General features: G+C 40.4%; 1 protein-coding gene across 1 annotated transcript in view; it reads right to left on the bottom strand.

Moving 5' to 3' along the window:
- Positions 1 to 13,101, bottom strand: part of taf3 (TAF3 RNA polymerase II, TATA box binding protein (TBP)-associated facto) — a 236,868-nt gene that overhangs the window by 43,493 nt on the left and 180,274 nt on the right. Inside the window, exon 4 of the mRNA XM_072240918.1 lies at positions 6,028 to 6,110. Within this exon, the coding sequence (XP_072097019.1) occupies positions 6,028 to 6,110 (83 nt within the window). The remainder of the gene's footprint in view (positions 1 to 6,027; positions 6,111 to 13,101) is intronic.

The following is a 13,101-nucleotide window of genomic DNA, read 5'->3' as shown; positions in this document are numbered from 1 at the left end:
ACCTTAGATTGCTGAAACGAGAAGTTAAAGATCTCAGTGAACATTCTAGCTGGTTGATCAGCACAGGTCTTTAGCACATGACCAGGTAGGATGCTTTTCGTGGGTTCACCCTCATGAAGGTTCCTCGTACATTGGCCTCAGAGACTGAAATCACAGGATCATCAGGGGCTGCGGGAGTTCATGATGGTTCCTCCATGCTTTGACGGTCAAAGTGAGCACAGAAGAAATTGAGCTTATCTGTAAGTGAAGTCCTGTGGCCAATGTCACTTGATTTTACTCCATGAGAGGTGATAGCATTCAAGCCCTGCCACAACTGTTGAGCATCCCTCATTAAGTTAAGTTTGGTCCAGAATTGCCACTTCACCTGTGAGATGGTTTTTTGGAAACCGTACCTGGACTTCTTGTAACTTTCTTGGTCACCGGACCTGAATGCCTCTGACCTGGCCCTCAGCGGACTGCAGATCTCATGGTTCATCCAGGTCTTCTGGTTGGAGAAGACTCAGAATGATTTTGTGGGGACATGCTCATCTACAACTGTTTTAATAAAGCTAGTGGCAACCATGGTGTGTTCATTCAGATCCACAGATGAGCCTTGAACATGGCCCAGTCAAAGCAATCGTGTATCTGCTTCTCTGCCTTCCGTGACTGCCTCTTTGTTTTCCGAGCCTCTGGAGCTTTGCTCTTTAGCCTCTGCCTATATGCAAGCAGGAGAAGGACTCCTTCCACAGTGCCAATGAAACAGGTTCAAAGAAAGCAATGGATCGCATAATGGATCGATTATCTTACACTAGCTGTCTGTGCTGCTGCTTTTGTTAATTCAGTCACTCAAAAGAATCAGAATCAGAATCAGGTTCATTTCCACCGGCATATGTTGTGAAATTTGTTAAATTAGTAGCAGCAATTCAATGTAATACTTGATAATTTAGAAAAAGTAATTAAACCAATTACAGAGAGTATATGTATGTATATTGAAAAGACTAAAAATTGTGCAAGAATATCAATAATATATATTATTTTAAAGTGAGGTAGTGTTCATGGATTCAATGTTCATTTTGGAGTCATATGGCAGAGGGGAAGAAGCTGTGTACGTCAGGCTTCTGTACCTCCTTCCTGATGGTAACAATGAGAAGAGGGCATGCCCTGGGTGATAGGGGCCCTTAATAATAGATGTTGCCTTTCTGAGGCACCACTCCTTGAAGATGTCTTGGGTACTACGGAGGCTAGTGTCCAAGATGGAGCTGACTTTCTGCAGCTTCTTTCAGTCCTGTGCAGTAACCACCATCCCCTCCCCCCCATAACAGACAGTGATGCAGCCTGTCAAAGTGTTGTCCATGGTACATCTGTAGAAGTTTTCAAGTGTTTTAGTTGAGAAACCAAACTCTTCAAACACCTAATGAAATATAGCTGCTGTCTTGTCTTCTTTATAGCTGCATAAATATGTTGAGACCAAGTTATACCCTTAGAGGTCTTGACATCCAGGAACTTGAAATTGCACACTCTCTCCACTTCGGATCCACCCATGAGGATTGGTTTGTATTCCCTTGTCTTACCCTTCCTGAGGTCCACAATCAGCAATTTCGTCTTACTGACATTGAGTGCAAGGTTGTTGTTGTAACACCACTCAACTAACTGGTATATCTCGCTCCTGTAGGCCCTCTCATCTCCATTTGAGATTCTACCATCAATGGTTGTGTCATCAGCAAATTTATAGATAGTAATTGAGCTATATCTAGCCACACAGTCATGGGTATAGACAGAGTAGCATCGTGGGCTAAGCACAAACCCGAGATGCGCCAGTGAGGATGAGATATTATACCAACCCACACAGATTGTGGTCTTCCAGTTAGGAAGTCAAGGATCCAATTGCAGAGGGAGGTACAGAGGCCTGGGTTCTATAACTTATCAATAAGGATTTTGGAAATGATGGTGTTAAATGCTGAGCAGCATCCTAACATAGGTGTCCAGGTGATCTAAGACCGTGTGAAGAGCCATTGAGATTGCAACTGCTGTAGACCTACTGTGGTGATAGGCAAATTGAAGTGGGTCTAGGTCCTTGCTGAGGCAGGAGTTCATTCTAGTCATGACCACATCTCAAAGCATTTCATCACCGTGGACATGAGTGCTACTGGGCGAGTCATTAAGGCAGCTCACATTATTTTGCTTAGGCACTGGTATTAATGTTGCCTTTTTGAAGCAGGTGGGAACTTCCCACCATAGTAGTGAGATATTGAAAATGTTCTTGAATACTTCCACCAATTGGTTAGCACAAGCTTTCAGAACCTTACCAGGTACCTTACCAGGCAGCCTTGCGAGGGTTCACCCTCCTTAAAGCCAGCCTAACATCAGCCTCTGAGACAGAGATCACAGAGTCACCGGGTGCAGCAGGGATCTTCACAGAAGTAGTTATATTCTCCCTTTCAAAGGGAGCATAGAAGGTGTTGAGCAAAAGAACGTGGCAGCGTACACGGTATGAATTCCTTTGTCAATAAATTTTAGGAACTAATACACAGTTTTACAGTACTGGAGTCATTTTGTCAGTATTTTCATTTTTTTCTGTATTTCATTTAAATACATAATTTGTTACTCAGTTAAATAGTAGTTTTTCTTTTTCATACCCTTTTAACTAATTGGGGCAGCCACTTAATTGAACCAAAATATACTGGTCCCGATGTGTCCTAATTTTCCAGAATCCACTGTTATTCAAATTTTGAAGCAATATCAATCACTATTAGTAATTAATTCCAATTATAATTATTTCAAAATGACTATGTTTTATTTTATTTTTATTTAGAGATATAACACCGCAACAGGCCCTTCTGACCCAATGAGCCCATGCCACCCAATGACATTCATAGGACTTATTAATTTAATAACCCACATATCTTCGGAATGTGGGAGGAAACCTGAGCACCTACCGGAACCTACGTGGTCTTGTGCAGAACATACACACTCCTTACAGATAGCAACAGAATTAACCGGTTTGCTTGCACTGTAATAGCATTACGCTAACTGTTTCTTTACTGTGCCGTGCCAAAAAAATCTAATTTTTATCAGCTGTTAGCTGGAACTATTGTCAAAAACTATTTTAGAAAAAAACAATAGTTGCAGATATCTACACTATGAGAATTCCTTTCCACTATCTCTACCAGTCTTTCCACACAAGGATCTTTTCAGAATCCCAGTCCTAATCTTTTCCCTAGGGTGCAAACACCTGAGGACATGCTTTTAACGTTAGCGGGGAGAGGTTTAAAGGTGAAGTGAGGAGCAAGTTTTTTTCATTCAGAGTGGAAGATGCCTGAATGGGTTACCCAGGGCTAGCAGTGGAAGCAGGCAGTTTGGCGAAGTTTAAGAAGCTTTTAGATATATACATTAAATATGAAAGGAATGATGGGATATGGTGAGTAGCACTGTGGCATAAGGGTTAGAGCAATGCTTTACAGTGCCAGTAACTCTGGTTTAATTCCTTGCGCTGCCTGTAAGTTTGTACATTCTCACCGTGACCACATGGGTTTCTTTCAAGTGCTCTGCTTTTGTCCCACATTCCAATGACAGCAAGTTGTGGGCATACTACGTTGGTGACAGAAGCATGGCGACACTTACAGGTTGCCCTAACACATCTTCGGACTGTGTTGGTCATTGACTTAAATGACACCTTTCACTGTATGTTTTGATGTACGTATGACAAATAAAGCAAATCTTTGATCTTTATCTTTAAATACACAGGAAGAGAGATTTTCACTCATGCAAACTGGCATCAAGATCAAGACCCTCATGGGCCGAATAGCCTGTCCAGTGCTGTACTGTTCCTATGTGTTATGAACAGTTAAAAGCACAAAATAAAGATATTCTCAGTTTTTCTGTGTGCTTTACTCTCCCCTCTCTATCAGAAAGAATGTTTCTGTGGGAGTTAGGCTAAGCTTTAGTAGTTGTAATATCTTTGTCAGTCAGATGTAGAACTGCACAGAACACTGTCGTGACACAGAGTTTCCAGTAACTGTATGATTTTTCCTACAAAGAAGGGGTTGGAATTTAACTGCTCAGTATTCCCATCAGAGCATCAATTACCTCTATTAATACATGGGCATGAGTTTAGTTTTGCTGAAACAGGCTACAATATAACTGAGCACCATTAATTTATTGAGATGGAAAGAGCATTACAACAGGGCTAAAGAATTAGACAGATATTTCCAGCTTATTCATGCTCTATTTACAGTTTCCAGCATTTGCAATTCCTCATTTTTTTGTGTTAATTACTAATATTTCCAGCTTCCATTTACGATGCTCTTTCGTTTTGTTCCATCTCACTACTTTCCCCTGATTTTATTAATCACTGGAAACTAATGAGAATTACTCATTTGATACTACTGCAAAAAGAAGAAATTAGTTAATGAATTCCCATTTCAAAGTAGCATGGCTTTAAATTAAAAATAGAGATTAAGGATTAGCTTAATTTGTCACTTCTACAGCACTATGCAAAATTCTTAGGTGCATCTATACAGCTAGGGTGCCAAAGACTTTTGCACAGTATTGTATTTGTCAATGTGGATGGACAGCAAGTCTGTAGATCTGGCGGGAGCAAAGGACATTGGGAATGGCGAGAGTGGCACACTGTGGAAAAGGTATGGGACAGGTGGCAGAGAAGGAATGCCAAGAGTGGGGGGGGTGGTGCATGTGCAGACACATCCAGCCCTCAGACACCAGGCAAGGTCATTTGATTCTAAGCAATTGGTTTATTGATCATTACAGAATGTCTTTCTGGTGCTTCCTGCTCTCTCCCCTCTCCCTTCCTCTTATCTCAACCATGATTCCCCTCTCACTGTCCCCTTCCCATAATAGAGAGCTACATCAGAATCAGGTTTATCATCACTCACGTATGTCATGAAATTTGTTTCTTTTTTGTGACAGCAGTACAGTGAAATACATAACATTACTACAATTACTAAAAATCTTAGGCACCCTAACTATATTAATTGTATGTGCCTAAGGCTTTTGCACAGTAATGTATGTGGAAACACAATGTGAAATGGGTCAATGACCAACACATTTGTGCTAGGGGCAGCTCTTGAGAGTCACTGTACTTCCAGTGCCACCGTAACATCTCCACAACTTACGAATCCTAACCTGAAAGATGAAAAAGTCATCCTTTTCCCCAAGTGATTAAATTTTCAAACAACAAATTAAGTATTCAGAGACAGACTTCGTGACCCATGAGATGCTGAAGTTGTTGAATGTTCCTGCATCTTCAGTCAAGGAGTCAATGAAATAGAAAATGGATTCCAATAAATGGTTTGGTCCCAATTTATATTGCAGAGTACAAATCGCAAAGACGGTGATAAAAAAAAAACAAACTTTGGCTAAATAACATAACAAATTATCACATGCGGTTCCAATCCTCTTACTTACTTCAACTTTGCATGCATTTGTTTTAATATTGGAAGTACATTAAAAATTTGTTCTTTAACTTCTGATGTCTATCCATACAACAGTCTGCCTTTCCAAACCACTCCACCTTTACCACTGAAGCTGGTACATCTGACTTGGCTGAAGAGAACTGGAGTACTTCTTTCAATAAAAAACTTAGGATTGAAGTAGTAATATATTGCACATGTATAAAAGGAGTTCACTAAAGTGAGTTCAAACGTTTATTTAATCTAATCAATACTCGTTTCTCAATAAGTTTACAGTTTATTCACTTAATACAGTGCCATGTAGCCCAACAATTCTAGCCCCAAATCAATTATATCAGAAATAGATATCTGTGTTCTGCATTATAGCTTCAGGGAGAAAATTAGAGTTGTAAACTATAAATTTTACTCCATAGAAAATAAATGCCATTGGAGTTCATATGCAAAGAACAATTACTCTAAATTTTACAAAATATAATACTTACATCATATCCTGATCAGTGCCAAACAGCTTCAGGAAGGAAATTAGAGTACTAAACTGCAAATTTTACTCCAATGAAAATAAATTCCTTTGGAGTTAATACAATTACCCAAAATAATTAAAATAAAATACAATACTCACATTTTATCCTGACCAGCACCAACTCTCAGCGTAAGCCTTGGAATAACAGGAGAGGGAGCTGGTATATTTGTTTCAGGTTTTGCCTGCCACAGAAATACAGTAAGAATTATTATACAATAAACTGGCTTCCATGTTGGTGCTACACTCAAAGTCTATATAAAGTCATTTTGACATTAAGCTGGTCAAATTACTTCATGCTGAAAAAATGAGATATATTATGTTTACATAAAACCAGATATGGCTGAGTAAAGTACATTGCAATTCCTATCCTGCATCAAACATACTATTATGGGATTACATTTGTGGCAAGAAGCCTTCCTGCAAACTAAAAATAGATTCTTGAATGTTCAAAAAGTAGGAAACTGAAAAGGAAGGCCTTCAAAATAAATGATGAGGCACCTTTAAATATCATTATACTTGATTGGTAGCAATAAGATTGAAAGAGCATACAGAAAATTTACAACCATGTTGCCGGAACTTGAAGACCTGAATGTAGGAAAAGATTGAATAGGTTAGAACTTTATTCCCTGAAATGTATGAGAATGAGGGGAGATTTGATAGAGGTCTACAGAATTATGAAGGGTATGGAATAGGCGAAATGTAATCAGCCGTTTTTTCACTGAGGTTGGTTGAGAGTGAAAGGTGAAATATTGAAAGGGAACCTGAGGGGAATCTTCTTCACTCAGAGGGTGGTGATGTGGAACAAACTGCCAGTGGAAGTAAAGAATGTAGGTTCGACTGCAACTTTTAAGAGAAGTTTATATAAGTACATGGATGGGAGTGCCATGGTCTAGGTTTGGGGCAAGGCAGAATAACAGTTCGGAATGGATTGGATAGGTCGAAGGGGCTATTCCAGTGCTGAAGTGTTCTATGACTCTACAACTCTAATGTAAAAAATATCTTTCTCATCTTTTAGGGCCCAATTATCAAACATCCTGAAGTTATAAGAAAAAGTAGAAAATAACTTGTCCCTGGAGTGAGATCTCAGAGGGCTCTCCTACCCTGATAGCTGAATTGAGACTGGACGATCGTAATTTGTAGTCCTGATGTTAATCATTACCTCACCTAAGCATGGTGCATTATAATAATGATAAAATAATGTATAATTAGATTAGCTTTATTTATTAATCACACGTACATTGAAACATACAGTGAAATGCATCGTTTGTTATGCAACACAATCTGAAGATGTGATGGGGGTTGCCCACAAGTGTTGCCACATATTCTGGCACCAGTATAACATGCCCACAATATTCAGCAGAACAACACGTATTAAACGAATAAAATACAATTGGATCATAAGCAAGAGAAAATCTATAGATGCTGGAAATCCAAGTGCCACACACTAAATGCTGGAGGAACTCAGCAGGCCAGGCAGCATCAATGGAAAAAAGTACAGTCGACGTTTTGGGCTGTAAACCTTTGGCAGGACTGGAGAAAAAAGGCTGAGGAGTAGGTTTAAAAGGTGGGGGGAGGGAGAGAGAGAAACACCAGGCGATAGGTGAAACTTGGAGGAAGAGGGATGAAGCAAGGGGCTACGAAATTGATTGGCGAAAGAGACAGAAGGCCATGGAAGAAAGGTGGGGGGGGGGAGAATGGGAGCACCAGAGGGAGGCGATGGGCGGGGAAGGTGATAACATAAGAGAGGGACAAGGGGATGGGAAATGGTGAAGTTGGGGGCGGCACTACTGGAAGTTTGAGAAATTGATGTTCATGCCATCAGGTTGGAGGCTACCCAAATGGAATATAAGGTGTTGTTCCTCCAACCTAAGTGTGGCCTTACCCCAATAGTGGAGCAGGCCATGGACGGACATACCAGAATGGGAATGGGAAGTGGAATTAAAATGGATGGCAACTGGTAGATCCCGTTTGTTTTGGCGGACGGAGCGTAGATGTTTGGCGAAATGGTCTCCCACTCTATGTCAGGTCTCACCAATATACAAGAGGCCACACTGGGAGCAGTGAACGTAGTATGTGACCCCAACAGACTCACAGGTGAAGTGTCGCCTCACCTGGAAGGACTGGTTGGGGCCCTGAATGGTAGTGAGGGAGGAGGTGTAGGGGCAGGTGTAGCATTTGTTCCGCTTGCAAGGATAAGTGCCAGGAGGGAGATCAGTGGGGAGAGACGAATGGACAAGGGAGTCGCATAGGGAGCGATCCCTGCCAAAAGCAATGTGGAGGGTAAGATGTGTTTGGTGGTGGGAGATAGTGGAAGTTTTGAAGAATTATGTGCTGGATGCAGAGGCTGGAGGACAAAAGCAGATGTGCATGAAATGGAAGATATAATTGGAGGAGATTGTTTAACATCTGAAAGTTCTTCTGTTCAGTCCTAAGAAGAATATTCTTTATATGAGATGAAGCTCCGTAACTCTGGATTTTCAGCACCAACCAGATTAACCCTTTAGAATCCAATGTGTTTTGATGAGGTCATTACTTGTTCTTCAAAACTCAAGAGAATACAAACCAATTTTATCAATCACTCTGCATGAGAATGAATAATGACCTCATCAAGACATGCTGTTCCCAGCTGCCTTCACCATCTTCCATAGTTTATTCCATGCTCCACCTTCTTGTCCTATCAGATTCCACCAACTTCAAACTTTTGTCATTTACATTTCTCATCTCCCAGCTTCTGGTGCCATTCCCACTCTCTCACCTCCCCCATCTTCCTATCACCCCTTCTTCCATGGATTCACTTATCAGACACCAGCTCTTGCTCCATTTCTTCCCTCACCTCTTTATACCAGCTAACTCCTCTCTAACTTTCAGTCCAAGTGAAGGGCCTCAACCCTAAATGTTGACTGTTCGTTTCCCTTCATAGATGCTGCCTGACTTGCTGAATTCCTCCAGCATCTTGTGTGGTACATCAATTTTATTCCTCCTTTTCATATATTTGTTCGAAAAAAAAATGGGAGAACTGCCAACAAGACAGGAGCCTTTGCCTATTTTTAGACTCTCATAAAGATGGCGGTGAGTCTCCTCTTGAACTGCAGAGGTTCTGCTATATACGACCTCTCCAAGTCAAGGTTCAAAGTTCACAGTAAATTTATTATCAAAGTATGTAGATTAATTTCCTTGCAGGCATTTATAGGAAAATAAAGAAATACAATAGTTTACGAAAAACTATACATAACAAAGACTGACAAACTTCCAATGTGCAAAGAAGGTCAAATCATGCAAATAATATATAAAAAATGAATGACGAGAACATGTGAGAACATGAGTTGTACAGTCCTTGACAGTGAGTTTATAGGTTTTGGAGTCAGTTTAGCATTGAGGTGAGTGAAGCTATCCATGTTTCAGGAGCCTGATGGTTGAAGGGTAATAAATGTCCCCGAATCTGATGGTGTAGGGCCAAAGATTCCTGTACCTCCTGCCGGATGGTAGCAGTGAGAAGACAGCATGGTCTGGATGACAGGGATGATGGACACTGCTTTCTTGAGGCAGCGCTCCTTGTAAATTGCTCAATGGTGGGGAGGGTTTTGTCTTTTAAAATAGTCCTAGTAGGGACTAATCCTTGTCACTAATCTCATGGAGGAATTTCACTGATGAAGTAACACGTAAGTATGAGGTGAATAATTCAGAAAGTTGAACGCCAAACTACTGTGGAGGTTGTGACAGCAACATAATAATATTTCCGTCTTTTTTTTTTGCTATCGGCAGGTGTCATGCAATACAATTATAACCCCTTCTCCCCAGACAGGATTTTCCTCCTGTTTAAGGTAAATTGGCAGAAAATCTAGGTAGTTATGAAGCTGCTTTGATGTGTGAAGTGATGCACAATGGAGGATTAACGGACTTACACCACAAATTTAAGCAAGAACTCAAAAGCAAGTATGGATAATAAAAAGGACAGTGCACTCCCATTCAGATATGTCCATACATGGCCTCCTCTACTGCCATGATGAGGCTAAACACAGGTTGGAGGAGCAACACCTCATATATCGTCTAGGTAGTCTCCAGCCCCTTGGTATGAACATAGAATTCTCCAACTTCTGGTAATTCCCTCCCTCTCCCTTCCCCTATCCCTATGTCACTCTGCCCCCTCCCCCAACTGCCTACCACCTCCCTCTTGGTTCCGCCTCCTTCTACTACCCATTGTGTTTTTCCCCTATTCTTTCTTCACCTTTCCTGCCTATCACCTTCCTGCTTCCCTTGCCCCACCCCTTTAACTTTCCCCTTACTGGTTTTTCACCTGGAACCTACCAGCCTTCTCCTTCCCACCCTCCCCCCACCTTCTTTATAGGGCCTCTGCCCCTTCCCCCTACAGTTTCCGGCCCGAAACGTCGACCAATCTTTTCCACGGATGCTGCCTAACCTGCTGAGTTCCTCCAGCGTGTTGTGACCCCAGCATCAGCAGATTATTTTGTGTTTACAGTGCATTTCTGTGTCCTTAATTAGAATGCAGTAACAATTTAGATAACATAGCAAAATAGAAGTTCAAGTATCTTGCTCTTTACTTGAACACCAGTATGAGATTAACCATTGCTTTCTAAGACAGTTGTTTGTGCGGCTCTTAAAGTTAAATGAACTATAGAATAATCCTTGTAACACAACACAGACCAAGTCTAGTATCGATATTTTGCACTTGTAATGCTACTGTGACACTGTAATTTCCTTTGGGATCAATAAAGTATCTATCTATCAATTTAGACAATTGAGAGAATAAGCATGAGGCTACGTTCAGAAGCTCTGAGGGACGAATATTTTTGCACTGATTATTAAAATGCCCTTTGCAGCAACTGTGAATGTGGAGTCTATACAGGGAGTCTAAAGTGACCTATTTATGGTTTGTGCAAGAGCTAGTTAGAAACGATTTCACAGTTCCTTTGACTGTTTCTTTCTTGCCAAAGAATATCAATGTAAAACACATCCATTTGCTCTTTTCTAAGCCCAACTGGAGATGGAATTGTCAGTAGCAATGTTAATCATCATATTATGAAGTTTAGACCCCTCCTGTAGAGATAGAAAACGTTTAGTTTACATCAACACTCTGTAATAATGGAGTCATGGAGTGAAGAAAAAATATGCAATTAAAAAAAGCAAAATTCTACAGAATGATAAACTGCAATAATCTTGGCAGGGAATTTGGATATAATCATACGAGGATCATTTTAACAGAAATATTAAAAGTGAAAGCAGTTCCAAGTAGGAAGGATTTTATGAAGATTAAAAATAACTTAAGAGTTTAGTAAAGCAAATGACACAATAGCTGAACATGAGATTCAAAAATCTTAACAGTAGAGTAAGAGGGGGTGACAGATCAATGGTAGTTTGATGATTAATGTTTGGTCCACTTTAAACCGGCACCTTGATTTAAAAACTGCATGATGTAGGGAAGGAAAGTTTTATGAACTAGATTATTTGTCACTCAGAAGGAACAGAGAGAATGTGCAGAAATTACTGGCTGTGTAAAATCAGAAACATTGGAATAGCAGAAATTAAAATGCTATTACCCTTATTTCAAATGAAGAATAGTCAAGTGATCAAAACCTGCCGTTTCTGCCAATAGAGAATTTGTAAGAAAGACTATTAGCAGACCTGTGCAGTTCATCTAAAAATCTTATCAATTTGATCGTCTAGATCTAGATTATAGAATGAAGAGGAAGGCCATTTTTTTATAGATTCACAAAGATTATTGTTAAAACATGATTTTTAAAAAAGAAGCCTTTATCTAATCAGGTTCACTTATTTTAATTCTAGAATGGATTTAACTTTCCCTATCTGAGATTAGTCAGAGCTACATATCAAAAGGATTAAAGTGAATAAAAGGACCTCTTTAACGAAACTTGAAAAAAAAATGCCAATCTGCAAGAAAATCTTCCCCAAATAGGAAATGAAGCCAGCTCAGCCACAGTCAAAATCAAGCATTTTCTCATCGGCACTGTTTACGCATGCAAAGGCACAATGAAAAACTTATTTGCAGCAGAATCACAAGAATGTGGCATCATCCAATCAGCATAGCGATCACTTGGTTTAGTGGTTTATAGCGCCAGCAATCAGGGTTCAATTCCTGCTGCTGTCTGCCAGGAATTTATAGATTTTCCCTGTGACTGTGTGGGTTTCCTCCAGACACTCTGGTTTCCTTCCACATTCCAAAGATATATGTTTATAGTTAGGGTTAGTAAGTTGTGGGCATGCTATGTTGGTGCCGGAGTGTGGCAACACGTGCGGGCTGCCCCCAGCACATCATTGGACTGTGTTGGTCAATGACGCGTTTCAACATCAAATAAAGTTAATCTTTAATCTTTCTTTCGTGGATTTGTTCTGGCACTTTACTGAATCAAAAGGACAAGAAGCTGTTCTGGTTTGTAGAGAATTTCTCCGGGCAGGGAATAGCTATTAGCTCTGAGCTCCATTTAGTCAGTTTTGTTGGGAGGTTAATGCATGTGAAATTTAGGTGCAAATCGATTCAGCTACAATGTGCTTTTCTCTCCTCATGGCTGAACATTTTGCGAGCAATCACGCCTTGGCTCTCACTTGACAAATGGCTACTTATGCATGCCACTACTGGCTGCCATTACCTGTGAATTCATATCACAGCATTATTTTCAGGGAAGCAGATAAGGAAAGTAAAGGTTAGGTGCCCTGTAATGATATGGCCATAAAGAGCATAGCAGGATACTCTTATGTGTAATGGTAAGACTGCAATTAATCAGAGAGGGCAAGGCAAAGGTAGCGACAACATCAGTAAGTAGATAAAGGCTGTTACACTGCACTAGTTTGTTCTGAGAATTGTAAATAAATTTACCTTTCAGTGGATGGAAACGATTAAGCTTGTTTTTTAGTCTGTGTGAGACTGGTTACTTACAGATCTACAATCATTCAGCAAATCACTGTCCAACCAGAAGGAAAGAAACTGGACCTCTTTTGAACCTGTTGCTTCTTTTGCAGTTGCAGTTACTGATAAAGGGATATTTGTATTTATTTGATTTATATACAGCATGGTAACAGGCTCTTCTGGCCCAACGAGCCCGTGATGCCCATTATACCCATATGACCAATGAACCTTCTAATCCGCATATCTTTGGAATGTGGAAGGAAACCCAAGCACCCAGAGGAAACCCACATGGC

The sequence above is a fragment of the Mobula birostris genome, chromosome 23 (assembly GCF_030028105.1).
Source record: "Mobula birostris isolate sMobBir1 chromosome 23, sMobBir1.hap1, whole genome shotgun sequence".
Lineage (NCBI taxonomy): Eukaryota > Metazoa > Chordata > Chondrichthyes > Myliobatiformes > Myliobatidae > Mobula > Mobula birostris.
This window is presented reverse-complemented; position numbering and strand designations above follow the sequence as displayed.